Raw genomic sequence first — 27,310 nt, forward strand, 5'->3', positions numbered from 1 at the left:
CTGGAAACCACAGACACAATGTCTGTCATAAGATAAATTATGAGGCCTGCAAAGAGACAAGACCATATTACTGATAATCAGCTGTGTAAAGAAAACATACTAGACACAGTGACACATACTCGTAGTCCTAGATATTTAGGAGATCAAGGCAGGAGGATTTCTTGAGCCCAGGAGTTTGAGGCTGTAGTGCATTATGATCATGTCTGTGAATTAGCCACTGCACTGCAGCCTGGGCTACATAGCAAGACCACATCTCTTTAAAAAAAAAAAAAGTGTAAAATAATTATGATTAATGTTTTCAAGAAAATATAGAAAAAATAGATAAATGCATGAAAAGATGGAAAGTTTTACCAGAAAATTAAAATCTATACAGAGATTTAAGTGGGCTTTTAAATGGAAAATACAATATATGAAGTAAAGGGCTAGTTTGGTAGGTTTAACATTAGATTCAGTGTAACCAAATACAGGATTTGTGGGCTTTGAGACATATCAATAGAAAATATCCAAATTGAAGCCCAGAGATAAGAGAATGGAAAAGATACAAAGGAATATAATTTTTAAAAGGCCTAACATATGCATAATTAAAGTCTCAGAAGCAGAGTAGAGAGAGAATGGGCAAAATTAGCATTCAAAGGGACAATGGCTGGGTCCATTTCAAAGTAATAAAAGACACCAACCAACAGATTTAGAATTTTGGTAAACTCCAAACAGAGATAAATACAGAGAAAACCACATCTGGCCACATTGTAGCAAAACTGCTGAAAATGTTAAATACATCACTTATGCATTGCCTTCAAAAGAGTAACAGTGAAACTAACAGCTTAAGTTTTCAACAATAATGACAGAAAACAGAAGGCAATGGAATGTCATATTCAAAATGCTGCCAACCTAGATTTCTGCCCAGTGGAAAATGTCCTTCCTGATTAAAGTGAAATACAGACATAGAGAAAGAAAATAACTGAATAACTGTCTCTACCAGTAAATGTATCATCCTAACTTAAATACTAAGGCTGGGCATAGTGGTGCCTGCCTATAATCCCAGCACTTTGTGAGATCAAGGTGGACTTGAGTTCGAGACCAGCCTGGGCAATGTGGTGAAACCCTGTCTCTACAAAAAAAAAAAAATTTTTTTTAAATTAGTGAGTGTGGTGACATGCACCAGTGGTCCCCGCTACTTGGGAGGCTGAGGTGGGAGGATCATTTGACCCTGGAAAGTTGAGGCTGCAAGTGAGCTGAGATCACGCCAATGCACTCCAGCCTGAGTAACACAGTGAGTGAGACCTTGTCTCAAAATAAAAAATGAAATAAATGCTAAAGGGAGTTCCTTAGAGGAAAATGATCACAGATGAAAACATGGACATGCTGGGGTGGGGGGAGGGAATGAAGAGTAGAAAGGATAAATATATGACTGTATATAAATTGACTTTATAAAACAATAGTTGAAATGACTTGCAGAGTTTAAAATATATGTGGAAATAAAATGCAAAGCAAAAAAATACAAGCTTGCATCTCAAGAGTATATCATATCAAACATAAATAATGTAACAAGAAAAAATAAAGAGAAAAACAGAAATCAGGATACACAGAATGTAAATATAGCACAGAGAAAAATCAACAAAGCTGAGATTTGGTTCTTAGAGAAGATGAATAAAATTAAGAACCCCTGTGAATAAAGACTGATAAGTAAAAAAAAAAAAAATCAAGAATGAAAAAGAATATTACATTGTACATCAAAAATGTACTAAAGATATTCAGAGGCACAAAAAAGATATTAACTATTTTATAATGACAAATTTGACATAGTTTGGTCTAAAGTGAGGAAATTTATTGAGAAGCCAAGCTTACCAAAACTGACAGAAGAAAATAAAATCTGAGTAGTCTGATACTAGGAATGAAATTGAAGCAATTGTTCGTAAAAATTTGTCCACAAAGAAAACTTGAGGCATGGATGACTTTACTGTTAATTTTTCTCAATTAAGAAGAAATAATATCAAACCTTACTTAAACTTTTCCAGAGAATAGAAAAAAGAGAATATTTTCTAATGTTTTATTTTTTTAATGAGGCCAGTATGGTCTTAATTCCAAAACCTGATAAGGACATTAAAAAGAAAGAGAAATTATTTAGCAACATATCTTATGAAGATAGATCCAAAAGTCTTTAATGAAATATTTACAAGCTGAATTGGGCCATATTTTCAAAAAACACAATATAGCACAATTAAGTATGATTTATTGCATGTATGCAAGAGTGGTTTATCATTCCAAAGTAAATCAACATAAATCACTATGTTAACAGAGAAAAAGGAGAAAACCATTTGATCCTCTTGAAGGGTGTCAAAAAATTTGACAAAATTCAGTGCTCATTTATGATTAAAAAAAAAACTCTGAGCAAACTAGAAATAGAAAGGAGCTTCTACTAGAAATAGAAGGGAGCTTCTATTTCTGGTTTGTAAGAATGTAATATAAAGAATATCTACAAAAACTATAGCAAAGGTCATACTCAATAGTAAAATATTAAACACTTTCCTATTGAATTAGAGAATAATACAAGAATCCTCTCTGCTATTATTTCTATTCAACATTGTGCTGGGAGTCTTAGTAATAGAATAATATTTATAAAAGAAAAAAGGGGACTGGGTGCAGGGGCTCATACCTATAATCCCAGAACTTTGGGAGGCCAAGGTAGGAGAATCACTTGAGTCAAGGAGTTCAAGACCAGCCTGGACAACAGTGTGAAACTCCAGCTTTTCAAGAAACAGAAAAATTAGGCAAGTGTGGTGGTGCATGCGTGTAGACACAGCTACTCTGGGGCTGAAATAGGAACATCACATGAGTCCAGGTGTTTGAAGTTACAGTGAGCTGTGATTACACCACTCTACTCCAGCCTAGGCAACAGAGTGAGACCTTGTCTCAAAAAAAAAAAAAAGAGAAGAAGAAAAAGAAAAAAGGGATGGGATTGGGAAGAAATAAATTGTCACTATTTCTAAGAAACATGATTATTTATAGAGAAAATCCAAAAGACTGTAGACATGCTGTTCGAATTAATATGTTTGGAAATATCACTGAATGCAGTCAGTATAAAAAACAATTGTACAATAGCATCAAAAAGAATAAAATACTTAGGAATAAATTGAACAGAAAAGCATAAGGAATGAACACTGAAAACTACAAAACACCACTGAAATAGATTAAAAGAAGTCCTAAAAATATTTCATGTTCATAGGTTGAAAGGCAATATATTTTTTTTTATACTTTAAGTTCTGTGGTACATGTGCAGATCGTGCAGGTTTGTTACATAGGTCTACACATGCCATGGTAGTTTGCTGTATCCATCCCCCTGTCATCTACATTAGGTATTTCTCCTAATGTTGTCCCTCCCCAATCCCCCCACCCTCTACGATCCCTTCCCTAGCCCCTTACCTCCCAACAGGCCCCGGTGTGTGGTGTCCCCCTCCCTGTGTCCATGTGTTCTCATTGTTCAACACCCACTTATGTGTGAGAACATACAGTGTTTGGTTTTCTGTTCTTGTGTCAGTTGGCTGAGAATGATGGTTTCCAGCTTCATCCATGTCACAAAGACAATATTGTTAAGATGGCAGCATTTCTCATAGTGATTCACAAATTCAGAAAGTCCATATCAAAGTTCTAGCTGTATTTCTTGCAGAAATTCATAGATTGATCCTAAAATTAATGTGGAAATACAAGGGAGCCAGAATAGCTAAGTCAACCTTCAAGAAAAAAAGACCAAAGATAGAGGACTCACAATTCTTAGTTTCAAAACTAGTTATAAAGCTGCAGTAATCAAGACAAGGTGGTGCTGGCATAATACTAGACATAGAGATCAATGGACTGTAACTGAGGGTATAGAAATAAACCTATACATCTCTGCCAATTGATTTTTGACAAGGATGCCAAAACAATTTTGATGGTAAAAGAATTTGAAAATAATTTTTCAAGAAATAGGGCCAGGCAACTGCATAGACACATGCAAAAGGATGAAGTTAGATTCCTACCTCATACCATCTACAAAAATTAACTCAAAATAAATCAAAGACCTAACAGTAAGAGTTAAAACTATAAAACTTGCTGGGTGTGGTGGCTCATGCCTGTAATTTGAGCACTTTGGGAATAATACAGTCATTGTTTCTGACAAAGGTGACAGTGCCATGCAGTGGAGAAAGGACAGTCTTTCAATAAATGCTGCTAGTTCAATTGGATGTTCATATTGAAGAAAATTGTATGTCAACCCTGACCTACAAACTTATTTCCAAATAGATGACTGATTTAAATGTGAAAGAGAAATAATAAAACTTTTAGAGTAAAAAAGTAGGTATTCAAGACCTTGGGATAGGTTGGCTTTTTTTTTTTTAAACAGGGCACAAAAAGTTCTGATAAAAACATGATGAATTTGACTATGTTAAAATTAAGAACTTCTGTTCATCAGAAAGATACCATTAAGAGAGTGAAAGATGCAACTCACAGAATGTGAGGAAAAAATTGAAATATGTATACCTGGCTGTTATGGGCTGAATTGTGTGTACCCCAAAATTAAAATATTGAATTCCTCAGAATGCGACTGCATTTGGAGATAGGGTCTGTAAAAAAATTAAATTAAAGTGGAGTCCTTAGGGTGAACCCTAATCCAATATGACTGGTGTTCTTATAAGAAGAGGAAATTAGGATGCAGACACACACAGAGGGAAGATCATGTGAAGACACAGTGAAAGATAGCCACTCACAAGCCAAGAAGAGGCACCTCAGAAGATGCCAACCCTACCAACACCTTGATCTTGGACTTGTAGCCTCCAAAATTCTGAGACAATAAATTTCAGTTGTTTGAGCCACTCAATCTGTGGCATTTTGTTATGGCAGCCTTGGCAAATTAATACCCTGGAAAGAACTGTTTTACATAATATATGAAGAACTCCTATGTGTATAAGTAAAAGATAACATTTAAAAAATGGGTACCCAATTGAAGAGACACTACAAAATAGAGGATATCCAAAAAGTCAAGAGCATATGAAAGGGTGTTTAAGTTTATTAAACAATGCAAGAATGAAAATCTACAAGATACCGCTGTATCATTGTGCAACCATCAAAAGGACTTAAGTGGAAAAGAAAATAGCGAGTATTGATAGGATATGTAACAACTATTACCCTTAATCATTAATGTGATTATATATTGATACAACTACTTCAGAAGATTAGCAGTATTTATTAAAGCTTAACATATGCATTCTACGATAGAGCATTTCCCCTTGCATATTATATGATAGAGTATTTCTTCTTCTAGGTATATACCAGATAGAAGTGTGCATATATGTTCACCAAAAGATGTATTTTGGAATATTCATAGTGGTACTATCATATTGGCCCTAAAATGGGAACCGGCCAAAAGCTCCTCAGCAGTTTGATGGACAAATAAATTGTGGTATGTTGACCCAATAGAATTCTACAAGGGTCAGCAAACTTTCTTAAAAGACCAGATAGTAAATATTTTTGGTTTGCAGATTATAGATCTTCTTCACAGCCATGCAAGTCTGTCTTCGTAGGTCTTTGCAACCCAAAAGCAGCTGTAGATAATATGTAAATGAATAGGCATGGCTGTATTCCAGTAAAACTTTATTTACAAAAATAAATGGCCAGCCCATGGACTATATAGGTTCCAACTCATGCTACAGAGCAAGGAGATTGAATTACCTGTGACTGCATACAACAATATAAATGAATATTACAAACATAATGTTAAGCAAAATAAGCCAGACACAAAAAGGTAATACTGTATGATTCTATTTATATAAATAACAAAAATAAGCACTTACAAAAATAAGCACTACTAACTCTCATGGTTTGAATTGTGTTTCACAAAAACATACGTTGACATTCTAATCCCTGGTACCTGTGAATATGATCTTATTTGGAATAGAGTTTGCAGATATAATCAAGTTAAGGTGGACCCTAATCCAATATGACTGGTGTCCTTATATGAAAAGGCAAAGAGACAGACACAGAGAAAACTCCTTATGAAAACTCCATATGAATACTGATGAAGAGGAAAGACAGTGATACAAAGACAGATTATATAATTATATATATAATTATATATATCTATAATTTTTTTTTTTTGAGACAGAGTTTCACTCTGTCACCAGGCACCAGGCTGGACTGCAGTGGCATGACCTCGTCTCACTGCAACCTCCACCTCCTGGGTTCAAGCAATTCTCCTGCCTCAGCCTCCCGGGTAGCTGGGACTACAGGTGCGCACCACCACGCCCAGCTAATTTTTTTGTATTTTTAGTAGAGACGGGGTTTCCCCATGTTGGCCAGGGTGGTCTCGATCTCTTGACCTCGTGATCTGCCCGCCTCGGCCTCCCAAAGTGCTGGGATTACAGGCGTGAGCCACCGCGCCTGACCATAATCTGTCTTTGTGTCACTGTCTTTCCTCTTCATCAGTATTCATATGGAGTTTTCATGAAGAGTTTTCTCCTTATGAAAACTTATATAATTATATGATATATAATATCTCATGCGTGTAATCAAAGCATGAGATTATAATTATGCTCCCACAAGCCAAGAAATGTCTGGAGCTATCAGAAACTGGAAGAGTCAAGGAAGGATCCTACCCTAGAGGATTCAGAGGGAGTATGGCTCTGCCAACAACTTTATTTCAGACATTTAGTCTTCAGAACTGTGAGAGAATACATTTCTGTTGTTTTAAGCCACTCAGTGTGTGGTATTTTGTTATAGCAGCCCTAGCAAACTAATATACTAATCTGTGCTGTTAAAAGTCAAGATAAATATTACTCTTGACAAAATTGACTGAAATAGGACACAAAGATGGTATCTAGGGGTGCTGATACTTCTCTGTTGCAGGTAGTACTGAACCCTGTATATATTATTTCCTTGTTAAGTTGAGAACTTTCTCCTTTTCACTTAAAGGAAACACTTTACAGCTTCTCTTTGGCATATCCAAATTGCCAGCATCACTACTCTTGTGCTTTGGGGTCATTATTAAGTAAAATAAGGGTTACTTGAACACAAGTACTGTGATACCATGACCGTTGATTTGATAATTGAGACAGCTACTAAGTGACTAAGGAATGAGTAGCATATACAGCCTGAATATGCTGGACAAAGGGATGAGTCACATCCAGGGCAGAATGAAGTGGGACAGCATGAGATTCCATCATGCTACTCAGAATGGTGTGCAATTTGAAACTTATGAATTATTTATTTCTGAAAATTTTCATGTATTATTTTTGGATCAGAGTTGACCTTGGGTAACTGAAACTGGAAAGCAAAATCACGGATGAAGGGGGCTACTATATGTAGTCATCCAAAATCTTAGGAACTTATGCACATCCCAATTGTACAATTCAGTTTTTATATGCAAATTTATATATCCCCAAGTAAAGATAGGCAATTATATCTTTAAACATAACATACACACACTATTTCTCAGTAACTGCCACAATGAAGGTGCAATAGATTATCCTGCTAAGGTTGTGACACTAAATTTGGGCCTTTTTAAAACAATTCAAATTTCAGTTGTTCTAATCCTTTGTCAGATGGTGTTATTAAATGATGCAAACTGATATTTAGTTCCGAGAATATAATTGCAAAATGGCTATTTCCAAATGTGCTTTCAAGTTAAACAAATTTGTCAATACTGTGTATCACACAAATTATAGGAGTATATATAAAAACGAAAATATGTGCCTTAGGGAACATAAAATAATTGAAAATCATTTTCATGCTTTCTACGTCTTGTATTAGTCTGTCTTCATGTTGCTGATAAAGACATACCTGAGACTGGGTAATTTATAAAGAAAATGAGGTTTGATGGACTCACAGTTCCACATGGCTGGGGAGGCCTCACAATCATGACAGAAGGCTAAAGGCACGTCTTACATGGTGGCAGATAAGAAAGAATGAGAGCCAGGCAAAAGGGGAAACCCCTTGTAAAATGATTAGATCTTGTTAGACTTATTTGCTACTGAATGGTATGGGAGAAACTGTCCCCATGATTCAGTTATCTCCTACAATGTCCCTCCCACAACACCTTATGGGAGTTGCAAATCAAGAGATTTGGGTGAGGACACAGCCAAACCGTACCAAACTTTTTGAAAACATTCTTTTTTTTTTTTTTTTGGAGATGAAGTTTTGCTGTCTCCAGGGTGGAGTGCAGTGGCACAATCTCAGCTCACTGCAACCTCTGCCTCCTGGGTTCAAGTGATTCTCTTACCTCAGCCTCCTGAGTAGCTGTGACTACAAGCACCTGCCACCATTCCTGGCTAATTTTTTGTGTTTTAGTAGAGACAGGGTTTCACCATGTTAGCTAGGATTGTCTTGATCTTCTGACCTTGTGATCCGCCCGCCTCAGCCTCCCAAAGTGCTGGGATTACAGGAATGAGCCACTGCACCCATCCAAAACCATTCTTTTAGCTGCAATTTCTCACATATAATTCCAGGAGATAAAATTCTTGTAAAATCTGAGGAAGAACATTTTTGTTATTTTTAAGATATGGCAATGTGAAACATATTTTTAAGTTGTAAAAACAAAAATTAAAAAAATTTTAGGCCCGCTTTTAGTATATGAAGATTAGGCATTCAACCTTCTTTTCCTTAAATACATCCTAAATAAGAAAATCAATTTGACATTAATAATTTATTTTCATTTGTAGTGTTATTCTGAGTATGAAAATTTAAGGTACTTGGGGCCAGGTGCAGTGGCTGATGCTTGTTATCCCAGCACTTTGGGAGGCCAAGGCAGGTGGATCACCAGTGGTCAGGAGTTTGAGACCAGCCTGGCCAACATGGTGAAACCCCGTCTCTACTAAAAATAGAAAAATTAGCCGGGCATGGTGGCAGGCACCTGTAATACCAGCTATTTGGGAGACTGAGGCAGGACAATTGCTTGAACACAGGAGGCGGAGGTTGCAGTGAGTGGAGATTGTGCCACTGCACTCCAACCTGGGCAAAGAGGGCAAAACTCTGTCTCAAAAAAAAAAAAAGTAATGTACCTGAATGAATACAAGGATAAAGCCAGTCCTTAGGCATGTTGTGTGTACATTTAAATATTAGTCAAAAAGCAGTCTACTTTTCTTTATATTCTTTGGCGTATATGTGCATTAAATTGCAAAATCAAGGACTCCAGTTCAGTGTATACCTTTTCTTCATAAATAAGTGACAAAATGATAGTAAAGTATTTGGCAGAAAAATGAAAAGGAGATTCTCTTATCATTTAAAAAAAAGTAAAAACCATGAATTGCATATGCTATGATTCACGTAAATGGAGAACTGCAAAAGTCAAAGTAGTATTAAAAAAATACTCCAGTAGCTTCTGCAGAGACGAAATTATTTGAATTTATAATTAGAAAGTTACACTAAACATGTGAGAGATTCTTGAGATTTTCTGTTTATTGCCTGGAATTTTTTTTTTTAAAGAAGTGATCTTTGCCCCCCCCCACCACCACCAAGCTGTTAATAACCCTGTTAAAGTAATTTTAAGTATTTTCTTTCAATACATTTATATTTGATATTATTAATAAATTTACTGTAAATACTTGGAACTGGGGACTTCATAACATATAAGTTAATATGCGGCAAAACTATGAAAATATTTGCATCTCAGATTAGACAGTGATGGAATGTTATATGCTATCTTAGAGTATACCTAAGAGTACAGCTAGGCTGAGTGTGGTGACTCACACCTGTTGTCTTAGCACTTTGGAGGCCGAGGCGGATGGATTGCTTGAGCTTGCAGGTTTGAGATCAGCCTGGGCAACATGGCTGGTCTCTACAAAAAATACAAAAAACGACCAGGCGCAGTGGCTCATGCCTGTAATCCCAGCACTTCGGGAGGCCGAGGTGCGTGGATCATGAGATCAAGATATCGAGACCATCCTGGCCAACATGGTGAAACCGCATCTCTACTACAAGTACAAAAATTAGCTGGGCGTGGTGGCCCTCACCTGTAGTCCCAGCTACTGGGGAGGCTGAGGCAGGAGAATTGCTTGAACCCAGGAGGCGGAGTTTGCAGTGAGTCAAGATCGCGCCAGTGCACTCCAGCCTGGCGCCTGGCTACAAGGCGAGACTGTGTCTCAAAAAAAAACAAAAACAAAAAAACCCTCTTGTCTCTACAAAAAATACAAAAATTAGCTGGGTGTGGTGGTGTATGCCTGTAGTCCCAGCTACTGAGGAGGCTAAGATGGGAGGATAGCTTGAGCCTGGGAGGCCGAAGTTTCAGTGAGCCAAGATGGCGCCACTGTACTCCTGCCTGGGTGAGAGAGCCAGACCGTTTTCTCAAAAGAAAAGAGTACAGCTTAGATTAATTTTTTTCCAAGAACCTTATCTTTCTAATTATCAATATTTATAAGCTTATATTTGCTAATAAGACAAATTCAGACAATTCTCAGGAAGTAGGGAGGGTGGCAGGGTAGAGGGAGCACTTAGCTAAGTACCATTCATAACAAAAATACAGCAAGAAGATTTTTTTCAGGTAGTATATATAGGCTAGTATTCTCAAACGAACAAGCAAAACTTTCATACAGTCCTCATTCCTGACAAGATTTGCCAGCTTTGCCTTGAAATTTTTGGGAGCCCTCAGAATATGTCCAATTAGATTCCCAGATCCTAGTAATTGTAACTGGGAGCAAGTGTGTATAGTCATTGTGCACCACCTTGTGGCAGTGTTTAAATATGCATCCTTTTAGAAGTTCTTGTATTTAAGAGATAAAGGCAACTATTCCTCATTGCAAAACAGCAACTTGCAAAGCCTTTCCTCCTAGACTTCCCACCTCAAAACAATAGGTCCCTTCTCTAAATAGTTAAAACATATCCTTTGGGAGAGCTAAAGCAACTGGTAGAACTAGAGAGAGAATTGTTGAGAGATCGGGCTATGGAATTAGACTACCTTGAATTTGAATCTCAAATTGGCTACTTATTAACAGCATAATCTTGAGCATCTTACTTAACCTCTCCCAGAATTAATTTTCTCATATGTGAAAATAAGATCTAATAGGAACATTATAGGCAGACAACCAAGAGTGACTAGACATTGAGGAAAATCTATAATGTGTGAAAGTCTAAAATTAAGTAAATAGAAAATGGATGAAAGAGCAATAGCATAATTCAGGAATGTCATAAGACTTAATATAAAACTTAAGTAACCTCAAAGAAATTAAATATTAAATTGCAACCGTAGAACTCAATAGGATGTCATTTTATTTAAAAATGGAACCAGAGCAAGCACAGAGAGGTAATAATTATGTTTGGAAAGAAAACTGGAGGGCTCAAAGATGAAATCAGTACCTTCTCAATGAAAGAAAAAAGTCAAGGAGACAGGAAATATAAGAGAAAAAGGAAGCAACTTAAGAGCCTAATATTTAACTTCTAAGTGTTCAGGAAAGAACAAACAAATCAGAAAAAATAACTTGAGAAAATTTTTAGAACTGAAGTGAGACAGAAATCTTTGCAGTAAAAAGGCTTACTTAATGCTAGTTAGGATGAATGGAAGGTCTATAAATAAAGCATAATTGCAATATTTCAGAACATTGTGGATAAAGAGAAAATTGTAAATGCTTACAAGGAACAAAAATTAAAAATTGGAATAGTCTTTTTTGTGTGCAACGTTGTATGCTAAAAGTCAATCGACTTAAAATTCCAGGGGGAAGCCAGGCACAGTGGTTTGTGCCTGTAATCACAGCTACTAGAGAGGCTGAGGCAGCAGGATTGCTTGAGCCCAAAAATTCAAGGCTGTGGTAAGCTATGATCTCACACCTGCACTCCAGCCTGGGTGACAGAGCGAGACCCTGTCTCCAAAACTGTAATAATAAAAATTAAAAATCCAAGGGAAAAATGATTTTCAATCTTATGTTCTATGCCCAGCCAAAGTACTAAGTATGAAAGTAACATAAAGATACCTTAATACATTCAAAGAAAGATTCAAAAAATTTTACTCTCACACATCCTTTCTTAGGCAGTTGCTTGAAATTAAGCACCAGTAAAACAAGGTTTTAACTAAGAAAGAAAAAGTCCAAGAATCTATTTTTAGTAGATTCAGCCCAGGAACTTAAGGAAAGGAAGTTCAAAGATGACAGTTATAGGACAGGTCTAGATTGCCTTAGGAGGCAGATAGAGGATTCAAGGAAAGCAGCATCTATGAGGGGAGAATAAATGGGTAAGGTGTTCTATGTATTTGCTTTTACCCGTGAACTATTGAGTGAACTTAAACTTAAGGTGGATATTGCTATACTAAAAGGAAGACTGCAGAACTTCAGGGGAGGCAATGTGCTGCTCAAGAAAGAAAACCACTCCACTTGATTCTGCATGAAAAATATTTTTACCTTCCATCTCTCAAATCAGTCTATTCTCTGTAACTGATACCACCACCACTCTAGAATTACAATCATTTCTTGTTTAGACTTCTCAGCATCCTTTTAACTGGTTTCTTGCATCCTTTCTGTCTTATCTCAAGTCTGTACTCCAGATTATACTCCATATAGTGATGTTTTTCAAAATGCAAATCTGTTTATGCCCCCTGTTTGGTTAAAACTCTTCAGTGGCTTCCCATAACTCTTAGAATCTAAATCATTAGCATCCCCTAAAAGGTTCTATATTGTCACGTGGTCAGCCAGTCCCTAAGCAGCAATGTAGTGGTAGCTGCTATGTAGTCTTGCCTCACTTCTGTAGATTTGGCTGGTAAGGACACCCTAATGGATTTAGACAGTTTATTATTTACACAGATGGCAAAGCAAGATCAGCATGGTATTAGCTGCTTACATCCTCAATTCCACAGGATGGTACCAAACTAGAGGGGTCAGATGACTTGATGACATGAATGGTGGATTGCTTTGTTTTTGATAAGTGAACTCTAGGCTGCAGCTAAGCAGTTTTATCTGAAAGGGGCAAAGTGGAAAGTTCCATGCCTTATTGGAATCAGGCAGGCAGATGAGAAACTGCCTCATGGCAAGTCTTCTGCAAGTCAGGGGGTCTTCTGCAAGGTATAGAGAAAATGTGAAATAGCCTTTGGTAGCTCCTCATAAGACTGCCTATCTTGCTAGTTTAAGGATGACCACAGGACATTCTGCCAACAGTTGAATCTTACCTACATGGCCTATGTTGAGACATGCAATTGCCGTGGTGCCATGGTGGAACTGTTCCCCTACAAACATAGGCTACCTTTGCTACCACTATAGTCTCATCTTACGTACTTTGTCTTATTTGCTAGCATCAGTCATACCGACCTTCCAGTTTCTCCAATGTGCCATGCTTTTCCTTGTCATAGAGCTTTAGCATATGCTATTCCCTCTGCCTGAACCCTGCTTTCTCCTTCTTCTTTTCCTTGTTAACTTCCCCTCTTTCTTCACTACTCAGCCCAACATTCCTGACCAGAACAGTTCCCCTGTTATCACATAACATGGTGTACCTCTCCTTCACAGCATCCAGAACAACTTTAGTTTTAAAATTATTTGTGTAATCTTGAATTGATGTAATAGTGTACATTAACATATATGTTTATCACTTAATTTTCAAATGTTTTTATCTATTTAATTGCATTCTCTTTTCATCTCTGTGAGATATACAGATATTATTTTTAATATTTTTTTCCCAAATAAGAGTCTATGTTAGAGCTCATTTTTTTACTCTATTTTAGTGTTCCTCTGTTTTTCCTTTAAATACATTAAATATAATGGAACATACAATAAGCAAGAGGCACAAAGAACATGCCACAGGGGCCCAAAGGAGAGGGAAATCAGATCAGGTGATGACCATAGACCTCCAACCGAGAGGTGCCATTTGAGTTAGACTTGAAGGTTGGTAGGCATCTGGTGGGCAAGGAAGTGAAGGTCTTCTAAGACAAGAGATAGTATCAAAACTACAATTATAGAAAGGCGTGGGACTATTTGAAGAATGGCAATTGAATGTGTTTAGATGGATGTAGGGTTAATATGGGTGCCAGGAAGGGAAGCTGAAATTGGAGAGTTGCAGGACCTTGAAGATGGAATTGATTTTTGTTGGTAGTAGGAAATAACACGTTTCTAAGTGGGCAAGTTGATATGATCAGCATCGAACTTTTAAAGTATTAAATAAGCAACAGTGTTTAGAATAAATTGTAGCATGGAGGACTGGTTTCAAAAAAAACCAGTTCTGGTTTAGTGAGAGGTAACAGGATCATGACTTGGAACAAAACACCTGAAGCCGTAAGTCATGACACAATGTCAAAGCCTTTTAGTTAGTGACAAATAGGAATACACTTGTATTTGAGGAATGTTGGGTTTATTTAATGGACTGCAGCGAAGGAGAGCACCATAGCCACAGAACTGTGGGTCATCTCAGGGAGCCGGGAGAATTGTCTTCTTACAGGATTTCAGAATCTTATTACAGGATTTCAGCGTGTGCTGGGCGACTCTTAGGAAAGGGTTAGGGAAAGCAGAGGTCAGTTCTAGATTTGATGCTCTCAAGAAGTAAGATATTGGGTATTTTGGTACCTTTTATTTTGGAAGTGAGAAGATTTAAAAAATAGTAATCATCTGTGCTAGCCAGAAGAGGGGGATGTTTCATTATTTTTTATGGTTCTTGAGGATTGTTTTCTCTAGTTTCAGAAATAATTACATGGTAGTCTTGTCTCTGTCTTTTACTGTGGTTACAGAGTGGTCTTATCTGGGTGTTTATATTCTCAAAATTGTTTGTTCACTTGGGAATGCTGTGCTTTAGCTGTCAGCTTCTCCAGCCACCAGGTGTTTTCTTTTTACTTTATCAGTACCCATTACATTAATCTGCTCAGCTCTAAGGACCAGCCATTGCCTCATATGTTGAGCAGCCTCATCCATTCACCTCAGGCTGCTATATGTATATTGTCATTGTCTAGACGTGCCATGACTTGGAAAAGCTCGACTGAACAATGGGACCAAAAATGAGGAGTAAAAGACCAAGAAATGTTGTAAAGGTTTTCAAGCTCTCCGCTACGTCCAGCATTTCTGGTTCACTTAAAATCTGTGCTCAAGCAAAAATAAGCTGATTTCAGCTACTACAGTCTGTTATTTGCTGCCTTTGGGTATTATGCCCTTTACCTGGAATATCTTCTCTTGATCTCATTCTCATGTTCATATTTCTATCTGTCCTTCAAGGACCAGTTCAAACATCTCTCTCCTTCCCCATGCTACTGTTGAAAGCTAAGATCAAGAAAAAGCTGATGTAAAATACAATAAATGAGGAATAAATGATATGTTTGGAGATATTAATTCTAACTTAGAGGAGTCAAGATGGAAGCAATCTGTTTTTTCTGTGAATTCATATAGCAAATTCCCTAGATCCCTAAAGCATTTAATTCTAATATTTATTAAATATGTATTATATGCTGTTTACTAACTTCCGTCAGCAGTATCATCAAAATGTCATGATGTTTGCTGCTGTTTTTTTTTTTTCTTAGCATGTGGCAGGGTGCTAGATCTACAGAAGAGTCAAGGTCAACGTTGGTTTCCTTCTTTAGAGGGGTGTGTGTGTGTGTGTGTGTAATTTTTTTATTAAAGAGATGGGGTTTCACCATGTTGGCCAGGATGGTCTTGATCTCCTGACCTCGTGATCCACCCGCCTCGGCCTCCCAAAGTGCTGGGATTACAGGTGTGAGCCACTGCATCCAGCCGATGTTTACTTCTTTCCAGGATTTTTAAGCTTAAGTACAAAGCAGCAAAAGAGGTTTTAAACTTCACCCTCACTGTTACCTCATTTAGTATAAAAGTTACTGATATGTGGCCATATTTGGCCCTATTTTATACACACACACACACACACACACACACACACGTACACACACACATATAAAATATATACCAGGGAGGCTGAGAGTATTAAGTTTTATATATATGTATGTGGTATAGTGTATGTGTATATATATATATATATATATATATATATATATATATATTGTACACATCAGGGAGGTTGAGAGAAGCTTGTAGGTGGCTAGATGTTTCATGTTGGGACTAATAGTGAGACTTCTTGAAAATATATTTTAAAAATTACCAGGCATGGTGGTAAGTGCCTGTAGTCCTAGCTACATAGGAGAGTGAAACAGGAGAATCTTTTGAACCCAAAAGATTGAGACTGCAGTACTAATTATTGTGCCTGTGAATAGCCACAGCACTCCAGCTTAGACAACATAGCAAAACCCCATCTCTTTATTTAAAAAAAAAAAAAAAAGTCCATGGATTTACAAAACATTTGAGGAAGTGTAAAAATCAGTATTTTGTATTATCTGAAATGAAGGAAACTGGATAAAAATTACATTAAATTAACAATAAATGTACTGACAAGTTTGTTTTTCTTATATTAATTTAGGAATGACTGCCAGCAAAAAACCTGGGAACCGAGAATGCAATCATCCTTGTAAAAATAAACATACATGTGGACATGACTGCTGTGAGTTCCTTAAAATAAGTTTATTTCAAGTGTTCAAAATTAAAAGGTCTTTGGTGGATAGTAATGACATCCTAATTATAATTATCTGTGTATGATATTTATGCAACTTATAACTCTAAATAATTTTCTTTCTTTTGTGGGCAACATAAAAATGTAAATACTAGATTTGAAATTTTATGAAAGTTGACTTTATATGAATCAAATCTGAAGTTTCTTTTCACAGGTAAAATTGGAGTTGCACAGAAGTCAGAAATTAAAGAGTCGACAATTTCTTCATATTTGTCTGATTTAAGAAACAGGAATGCTGTTTCATCTGTTCCTCCAGTTAAACGTCTGAAGGTTAGTTTTAATCACATTTTTCCCTCTGTTCTGTAATTAAATGTATATAAATATCCTTGTTCTGTGTATCAGGTAGGTAGGTATCCACGGTGTACTTTAGAATTACTTGTGGGCTTGACTAAGAATATTACCATTATTCATAATTCATCTTCCCTTCTTTCTTCCTTCCTTTTTTTCTTCTAAATCTTTCTTCTTTCCTTCCATCTTCATTGAGCACCGAGAGTATGCCAAAGTGCTAAGATGCAGTGATGAATAAGACAGTCTTATTCCCAATCATAGAATTTGTAGTTGAGTGAGAGATACAAATAAGTAAACATGCTTTTTAAATAGTTTGATGAGGATTCTATGACAGAAGTATAACACACTTAAGTTTAGATAGAAAATGTACTCAATCCACATTTGATGGAAGGATTCCTAATAGATGTGATTGAGACCTGAAGGATAAGCCGAGGATGGAGGGGCAGGCACCAGAATGATAGTAGGAAGGGAGAGCTAAATATTCCAGACATAGCGGTTATACAAAGGGCCAGAGGTAATAAAGAAAGAGAGAGCGGGAGATCTTTAAAGAAACTCTTTCTCAGTAATATTTCTCAGTATGTCTAGAATTCAATTACAAGTAAAGGAGTAGAGAGAGATGAGATAAGTAGGAGCTAGATCATGCAGACCTTTTTGCTATTTTAAGGAATTAGACTTTATCATGAAAGTACTGGGAAGCCAATGAAAAGTTTTAACCAGTGACATGATCAAAATTGTGTTTTATAAAGGTCAGTCTGGCTGCAATGTAGAAAAGGGATTAGAAGATGATAGAATAGGAACAAAGGGACTCATTAGGTGATTTTTACAATAATCTCAGCAAAGTAATGGCTTAGTTTAGGGTAGTGGCAGTAGCAATGGAGAGATGTGACTGGGTTAAAATATTTTTCCAAGGTAGAATCACTACCTTGCTACTTTATTGGTTATAAAAGACAAAATAGAAGGAGGAGTTAAAAATGATGCCCAGCTTTCTGGTATTAGCAACTGGGAGAAAAGCTTAGCCTCGTTCTGGTAGGTATTCTGAAGGAAAAGCAAGTTTGCTGGAACAGGATAAGTTCTATTTGGGAAACATTGAATTTAGAGGGCCTGCAAGATGTCTAGATAAAGATGTCCTACAGACCAGTTGGCTATAACTGTTTGAAAAGCAGGAGAGAGAGCTAAGCTAGAAACAGAGATTTGAGAGTCATTCACACATAGATGATAATTGAAGCCACAGAAATAAATGAGATCTTTGATTGAGAAGGTGTAGTGTAAGAAGAGACCTAGTAAAGAAACATGAAGAATGCCGACATTTAAGAAGGGCCTGAGTGAAATATTAGACTTGGGAACTAGCCTGAGTTTCTCCTAGTTCATTGATTTGGAAACTTTATGTACCAGCAGGAATTTTGTTGTTTGGCTCATGTGTTAAAAGTTCTTGATGTGAAACTGAGAGTTGAACTTATTTTTGTTTCATTAATAGATGCAGATGAATAAGTCTCCGAGAGTGGACCTTACAGAGTTTGCTTTTACTCCAAGACCTTCCCTTCCTAGTATATCAAGGTACAAATAGAATGCTAATATCTAAGGTAAAATATTGATCATAAACTCTGTTCCTGCAGGTAACTACTTATTCAAGGAAAGATAGTCACTGGCTACCATCAAATCACAGTTATCATTTAATTCCATAATGAAGCAATAACATCATAATGGTTTCATTTTCTTTGCTACCCTAAATGTATTTAGAACTCCACAGTTAGGGAATAACATTCATTAAATCATCTCTTTCCTAGGAAACTTCCTATCCTATGTCATTCCCTTAGGTTTTCTCTTTATAGGGAATATAAATTAAGTGACAAGAGTATACTTTAAAAATGGAAATCATGTTGGTGTACAAAGTCTAAATTTCCATTTAGAGGCTCAGTCCATATTAATAATATCTCAGATTTATAATTTGAAAATTACACATTTGCACATTATCTTTTCTGACTTAACAACATGGCCCATACAATGAGCCATAAAATTTTTTATCCTATTGTATAGATGGAAAAACTGAAGTTCACATTCCTAGTTAGCAAGCAGAAGGCCTTAGGTGATAACTCTGTTCTTTTCCTGTATCATGATGCCTACAGGACAATCATACATGTAATTTCCCTTTCAGATAAGGGCATTTTATATGCAGTAATGACATTGAATATATTTAACAACTAGTGCAGAACAGGAACTGACTCATCAGAATAGATGCCAACACTACTTATAGAGATCCTGGCTTTTGTTAATCTAACTAAAGGCATGTAAAAGATGACTAAGTATTGGTCACTTCTGTTAAGCACCTATTTATTTGCTACCCAGGCTGGGTACAGTTTATTATAGAAGCATTAAAAAGATAAATCATTATTTTTGTTTATGTGAATAAATAGTTTTCAGGCTTAGATAAATTTTTGTATTTTCTTTAACATTTTTATGGTTTTATCTATATAAAGGTCAGAATATTTAAACATATCTGAATTGCCTATAATGGAGCATGATCAGCATGAAATCTGTGGAAAATTTAGACAAGAACCATCTGAATATCAAGACAAAGGTAAGTTACCATTGATACTTAAGAGAGTAAATTATTTGAATTGACAAGTAATGTTATTGAAACACCAACATCTGAAATTATAATTATTAACTTGGCAACATTTTTCTCTTAGATTACTGGATTATTTTCAGATTCTTGGGTCTGTTATTCAGATGGTCTGTGTTTGTCATATTTAAAAAAAAAAATCTCTTTCCTACATAATGTTGACTATTTTAATGTGACGATACTATGAGGAAAATCTTAGCAAATAAGGGATCCTTGGGTATAAAGAATATTAAATGCTGAATGATTACATTCATATATATTTAAAGTTATTTAAAATAGTTTTATGTTTATAAAACTAGTCCAGTTTTACAAAATATCAGTGTGACCTTGGGCAAGTTATTTAATCTCTTTGGGCTTTAGTCTTACCTTTAAAATGAAGGTATTGAACTAGGTGACCTTTAGTATCTCTCCAGTTCTTAAACCTATGATTCTTAAAACTTCTATGTTACTATGAGAATATAACTTAGGTTATGGGATATAGCTAGTGTGTAATCTAGATTTGCTTTTTGTCTGTCATTAATGAGGTAATGCATTTTGTCTGTGTCTGTCATTAAATTAATGAGAGAAATTCAACACTGTGTCTGGTTCATCATTACCCTGGTTCTTGCCATTAATATAGCATAATTTTCCTGGATCATGCTATTAACAGTTAGTCTGTTAAAACATAGGAGACAATCCTGGCCATTGAGTTATTTCTTCAAGTGGCTGTATGTAGAAATGGTAAGCTTGGGGATTTCTGAAAATAATTTCATATGTTCAGCATTGGCTTTTCTTGACATTCTTTTCTTCATGCTGTCACTTTTTTTTCCTCTAGTCATAAATTAAGATTTTACGGAGGCAAGGGCTGGAGTATTCACTACCTCTTATGATATTATGGCAGCCATTATGTTCAATATGAGATCAGGAGAAGTTCCCTAATCTCATCTGGAGAATCAGAGCATTTATCCAACTTATTCAAAGCCTGAATATCATTGCAAAGTATATAGGAAGTATAAAATTGTCACGCCTCTTATATTTATCTCTGTTCAATATGTAGCCCTCTAACTTATTTCTTCCTTATACTATTGCACTATTACCTGTCCTTCTGCACACACGAGTTTTATCTTTTTTTGTGCTTACTTTTGTGTTATATTTACATGGTTTTCCTACTTTTCTTTCCCACTCACTATTCCAAATCCAATTTATATTATGATATTAAAGCCTTATCTAGATACTTTAGCTCCCAATAATAATTGTATCCCTGTTTTATTGAGTGGGCCACTTTTTTTTTTTTTTTGAAAGAGCTGTATGGTATAGTAGTTAAGTTCACAGAAACAAGTCTGTCCAAGTCCTAGCTCTGACTTTTAGTGTAACCTTTCATAGTCTTTAACCACTTTGTGTAAACTCCTCATCTGGTTATATTTTAGGGGGTTTTAGGATTAAATGAGATGATGTATGTAAAGCTGTTATAGTTTCTGGTACTGTTAGTAATAGTAATTGGGTGTATTTGTCATATTTTTTACATATTAGTCTTTGGTAGCAAAACATACTTTAAATGTATTCAAATACTGCATTTGAGAATGTTTTTTAAAAAGCATGGCAGTTTTATCTTCTGTATTCCAATTTCAAGAAGGGAAGAAGAAAAAATGTTTAAAATTATATGAGAAAGCATGTTGAATCATAAGATTTAAATTAGAAGGGACCTTTGTGCAATTTCTCATTTTACAGTGAAAGAAGCCAAGACTCCAAGAGATTAAGTGACTTGCACAAAAATTGTGTATCTAATTAATGACAAGGCCAGAAATAGATTCCATATCTTTTGATTCCCAGCCCAGTGCCATTTCTATACAATGAAATTGACTTTTACTTATCAGTGGAGAATTGAAAATTGAACCAGTAGTATATGAACTCCTTCAGCTTTTCACCCCACCACTCTATTATGTATTTCCCTGTCTCTGCATCCATCTAACCATCTATTTGTCTTAAAAGAAAAATTATCTTTTCTTCAATTCAAGGCATATCTCTCCTCCTGTAATCTTAATTCTATCCAGTCCTGCTTTCCCTGGGACTTTAGATGATCATTATCCATCTCCTTTTTCCTGTATTTTCATTCTTTCCTCGCCACTGTGTCTTTGCCTTTAGCATAACAATATACTGAAGTCTTTTCCTTCTTCAGCTTCATGTCCTCATCTGGTTGGTCATGACTTTTTTTTATTATAAATGATAAAATTCTACTCAAAATGACTTAAGCACAAGAAAGGGAAAAAATTGTCTCATGTAAACTGAAAAGTATCTTGCTTAATTCTGACTAAATCAAGGAACTCATGCCTCTGGCTTTCTCTCAATCTTTTAGCTATGCCTGTTGCTAATTGGCTTTACTTTTTAAATAGGGTTTCTCACATGACATAAGTTAGTAACCCCTAACTTATATCTAAACAGTTTAGCAGCCTCAGTGGAAAAAGGTAGTCTTCCCTGTTAGTTTTGGCAGACCAGAGCTCATTCTAACTGGCCTCATTTGAGTCATGTGTTTATCCCTTGATAAATCTCTGTAACCTAAAGATTGGGTCATTATGTAACTGTGGCCCCAGCGAAGGCACGGTACCATGAATGATAGCCTTACAAGAATCACATGGAATTGTGGAATTAGCTTCCCCAAAGGAAAGGGAGGGTACTCCCACTAAAAGAAAGGAATGCATGCCAGGCAGACAAACGCTGGAATTCTTGAGTCCCTGTACCCTCTTTCTCTTGCTTTCTCATCAAAATAATAATTAATTGAAAGAGCACCATCCTGGCCAACATAGAGAAACTCTGTCTCTACTAAAAATACAAAAATTAGCCAGGCGTAGTAGCACCGGCCTGTAGTCCCAGTTACTCGGGAGACTGAGGCAGGAGAATTGCTTGAACCAGGGAGATGGAGGTTTCAGTGAGCTGAGATTGTGCCACTGCACTCCAGCCTGGCAACAGAACGAGACTCCATCTCAAAAAAAAAAAAAAAAAAAAAAAAAAAGGCCAGGCATGGTAGCTCACGCCTGTAATCCCAGCACTTTGGGAGACTGAGGCAGGCAGATAATGAGGTCAAGAAATTGAGACCATCCTGGATGACTCAGTGAAACCCCATCTCTACTAAAAATACAAAAAATCAGCCAAGCATAGAGGTGCATGCCTGTAGTCCCAGCTACTCAGGAGGCTGAGGTGGGAGAATCACTTCAAACTGGGGACGAAGTTTGCAATGAGCTTAGATCGTGCCACTGTACTCCACCCTGGGCAACAGAGCAAGACTCCATCTCAAAAAAAAAAAAAAATCTACAAAGAACTAAAACAAATATACAAGAAAAAAAAACCTTCAAAAAGTGGGCGAAAGAAATGGACACTTTTCAAAAGAAGATATTTATGTGGCTAACAAACATATGAAAAAATGCTCATCATCACTTGTTATTAGAGAAATGCAAATCAAAACCACATTGAGATATCATCTCGCGACAGAATGGCAACCATTAAAAAATCAGGAGACAACAGATGCTGGCGAGGATGTGGAGAAATAGGAACGCTTTTACGCTGTTGGTGGGAGTGTAAATTAGTTCAACCATTGTGGAATTCCTCAAGGATCTAGAAATAGAAATACCATTTGACCCAGCAATCCCATTACTGGGTATATACCCCAAGGATTATAAATCGATCTGCCATAAAGACACATGCACACATGTTAATTGTGGCATTGTTTACGATAGCAAAGACTTGGAACCAACCCAAATGCCCATCAAAGATATACTGGATAAAGAAAATGTGGCATATATACACCATGGAATACTATGCAGTCATAAAAAAGGATGAGTTCATGTACTTTGCAGGGGGGCATGGATGAATCTGGAAACCATCATTCTCAGCAAACTGACATAAGAACAGAAAACCAAACACCACATGTTCTCACTCATAAGTGGATGTTGAACAATGAGAACCAATGGACACAGGGAGAGGAACATCACACACTGGTGTCTGTTGTGGGGTCGGGGGCTCGGGGAGGGATAACATTAGAAGGAATACCTAATGTAGGTGACAGGGGAATGGAGGTAGCAAACCACCATGGCACATGTATGCCTATGTAACAATCCTGCAAGATCTGCACGTGTACCTCAGAACTGAAAGTAAAATTTTTTTTAAAAAAAGAGCAATTGACACTCAGTATGCTCACTTCATTAAACCCTAGTTACTCTTTATTCATTAAAATTTGGGTTTTCTCTACATCATTCCTTTGAAACTGCTTTTGTTCAAGCCGTTTAGTGACTTTCTAAGTTCTGAATTCAGTGAATTGTTTTCAACTGTTACTCTCTTTCACCTCTGTAGTATTTAATACATTGGTCTTTCCTTTCTTTTGGAAATCTCTCCTTTGGTTTCAATTAAACCATTGTACTGGTTTCCTGTTACTTCTTAGACTGCATGGGCTTTTCTTCCTGTTGATGTTGCAAAATGATTCTTTTTTCTTCTTCTGGCTTCAAAAACTTTTCCTAGACAGTATCACCCAAGCCCATGTCTTTAATCACTATGTCTTGATAATTACTAAATCTGTATCTCCCATGTAGATCTTTCTTTCTAACTCCAAATCCATCTATATAATCAACTTCCTGGACATATCCACTTAAAAGTTAACATATCACACATGTCAGCATCTAAACTCTGTCTTCCTTGTACCTCACTCTACACCTTCTCTTTTTTCCTTAGCTCAGTGAATGAACTCTTCTTTGTTAAGCTGCTAAAGGTAAAAAAAAAAAAAAAAGCATCCTTCTAAATAGCTCACCTCACATGTAAATAATAACCAAATCTTAATTATTTTGCCTCCTGCACATCTCTCATATTTGTTATTTCCTCTATCCTTTCTGCTGATACTCTAGCTTAAGCATTCATTGTCTCTCATTCACTGCAATAACTTACTTTTATCTCTGCTTTTGTCTCATTTTCCTTCAATCCATAATATTCCAAGTGATCTAATGGGCAAATCTGGTGTGTAAACCTTTTGCTGCAACACCTTCAATAGTTATCCTTCAATAGTTAGCCTTTAAGAAACAAACAAGCAAAAGAATCTCCTCAGTATGGCAAATAAGCTTCAACATTATCTAGCACTTAACTACCTGTGCAGACACAGTGGACCCTGCCTTCTCCTACTTTGTGCTCCAGAAATCCTGAAAACTTACAGTTCCCCCAAAATTCTCTTTCCTCTCATAGTGGTGTGTCTTTTTACATGGTGGTCTCCTTTCATGGAATAGGTTGCTTTTCCTCTTGCCCTGCCTCTCAACCGCAGCTCTGTCAAGCTGAAATTCTGACTACTCTTCCTTCATATGTTATCACCCTAGGAGTCTGTCTGTCATGTGGTATCACCTTAGAAAAATACGTCTCACTTCCATTGCATGTTTAGATCCTTCTTCCTCTGCATTCCCACTGCATTCTGTATCTACTTCCATTTTTAGACATATATACATTGCGTGTCTCAGTGTGTGCGTTTTAACATATAAAAGTAGAATAATGTGAACTATAGTTATAGGTACAGTTGAAGAATAAAGAAGGGTTTGAGTAGGTGAATAAATGGATAAAGAATATTTAAATTAGCCGGGCGCGGTGGCTCAAGCCTGTAATCCCAATACTTTGGGAGGCCGAGGCGGGTGGATCACAAGGTCGAGAGATCGAGACCAACCTGGTCAACATGGTGAAACCCCGTCTCTACTAAAAATACAAAAATTTAGCTGGGCATGGTGGTGCATGCCTATAATCACAGCTACTCAGGAGGCTGAGGCAGGAGAATTGCCTGAACCCAGGAGGCGGAGGTTGCGGTGAGCCGAGATCGCACCATTGCACTCCAGCCTGGGTAACAAGAGCGAAACTCCGTCTCAAAAAAAATAAAGAAAAAAAAATATTTAAATTAGAGGAAACTCAGTGATATGTTGGAGCAAGTTTGTACTGACTTATGAGAGATGATTATTAAATTTTCAAGAATCTTTCAGCCATTATTAAAAATTTAATTACATAAACTGAATTAAATTATGTTAAAAACAAAGGCAAAGGCCAGGCATGCCCTGTAATCCCAGCACTTTAGGAGGCTGAGGCAGGCGGATCATGAGGTCAGGAGTTTGAGACCAGCCTGACCAACATGGTGAAACCTCGTCTCTACTAAAAATACGAAAAAATTAGCCGGGTGTGGTGGTACATGCCTGTAATTCCAGCTATTCAGGAGGCTGAGACAGGAGAATTGCTTGAACCCAGGAAATGGAGGTTGCAGGCAGCCAAGATTGCGGCACTGCACTCTAGCCTGGGCAACAGAGTGAGACTCTGTTTCAAAAATAAACAAAGACAAAAATACTCAAAACTCATCACTTCCTACTTGTTCTACTTCATTTTACTGTTGTCTATGTTCTTAATGTTATTTATCTGTATGTGTAATAGGGTGCTATCGTGCATTTTTCCCAACTTCTTAATCGATTATGTCACATTAATAGCTTGAAATCAGTTATGGTGGGAACATTTATACCATAGGAATCAGCAAACACTTCAAATCTGGGTTTGATTTATTATTTTGCTTATTTTTAAACCTGAGAAAGTGATAGATAAAATTTTAATAGTGTAGATTAAACAACTGTGTGTTGTTACTATAGCCATTACATTGTGAATAACACAAAAAATTGAGAGAATAGGCCGGGCGCGGTGGCTCAAGCCTGTAATCCCAGCACTTTGGGAGGCCGAGGCGGGTGGATCATGAGGTCAAGAGATCGAGACCATCCTGGTCAACATGGTGAAACCCCGTCTCTACTAAAAATACTAAAAATTAGCTGGGCATGGTGGCGTGTGCCTGTAATCCCAGCTACTCAGGAGGCTGAGGTAGGAGAATTGCCTGAACCCAGGAGGTGGAGGTTGCGGTGAGCCGAGATCGCGCCATTGCACTCCAGCCTGGGTAACAAGAGCAAAACTCCATCCAAAAAAAAAAAAATTTGAGAGAATGTTCTTCTAGTATTTGAAAATTACTATCTAATTCAGGAAAGAAGTTACTCAAGTCAATGGTGAATGAGTAAAACCCCAACAGATGTCTTTGTTGTTTTATTAATGCTTTCATCTTACTTGCTAGAGTCAACAAAAATGTTGACATTCACATGACAGCTACATTTGTCACTTGCAACTACAGGTTGACAACAGATAGAAAAGTGGCAAAACTTAATGAAAATATTCAGTGAGACTCAATTAGATATGTGGAATTTACATTTAAGCATACCATATATGTTACTGTTATTTGTAAATTATGTGCTGTATAGCCTTTGCATCAGTAAAGTTTATAATAAACATATTAATATGCATACGCTTTTTGTAGAGGTAGTTATTTAACATTTATTAACACAATACTATGTAAAATTGTACAACCAAAGGCATTTAGCTCCCCTTAACAATCTTTTGAGGTAGATACTGTTGTTGTCTTCTTTTGCAGAATCAGGAAGTTTGAATTACTTGTCTATGACCATGCAACCAATAAATGAGAGAGGTGGAATTTTCGCTTAGGTAGTTTGGCTCTAAATCCAGGCTGTAAACAGTCAATAACACTGAGAATTTTTTAGCAGGAGAAAAATTAATATTCTTTATTTTGGACAAATACATTTATAGCAATACTGAAAATTAACTTTAGGGAGAAGATCTGGAGGAGGAAGACCATTTTGGAAACTATTATAATCCAATCTTGAAGTAGAGTTATTCTAATATCAGAATTAAGAGGAAAAATCAATTGCCTAAAATTTTTTTTGAAATTTAAGTTTAGTGCAACTGTCAACACATGTAATACAGTTAACAGAATTGGCTGAATACCGTATTCAACAATGCTTGACACAATGCTTTTGAAAACTACTACTCAAGAACTCTGTTTAGTAGTTGAAAAATGTGTTCGATATATCAATAGACTATGATGCT

At 36.6% G+C, this 27,310-nt stretch overlaps 1 protein-coding gene across 3 annotated transcripts in view; it reads left to right on the top strand.

Annotated features, from left to right (window-relative positions):
• Positions 1-27,310, top strand: part of LOC141580350 (putative ATP-dependent DNA helicase HFM1) — a 113,228-nt gene that overhangs the window by 46,941 nt on the left and 38,977 nt on the right. For all 3 annotated transcript variants that reach the window (XM_074381444.1, XM_074381445.1, XM_074381446.1), the window contains 4 exons: positions 16,342-16,422; positions 16,646-16,761; positions 18,254-18,333; positions 19,254-19,354. In XM_074381444.1, the coding sequence (XP_074237545.1) occupies positions 16,342-16,422; positions 16,646-16,761; positions 18,254-18,333; positions 19,254-19,354 (378 nt within the window). The remainder of the gene's footprint in view (positions 1-16,341; positions 16,423-16,645; positions 16,762-18,253; positions 18,334-19,253; positions 19,355-27,310) is intronic.

This window comes from Saimiri boliviensis, chromosome 11 (assembly GCF_048565385.1).
Source record: "Saimiri boliviensis isolate mSaiBol1 chromosome 11, mSaiBol1.pri, whole genome shotgun sequence".
Taxonomy (NCBI): domain Eukaryota; kingdom Metazoa; phylum Chordata; class Mammalia; order Primates; family Cebidae; genus Saimiri; species Saimiri boliviensis.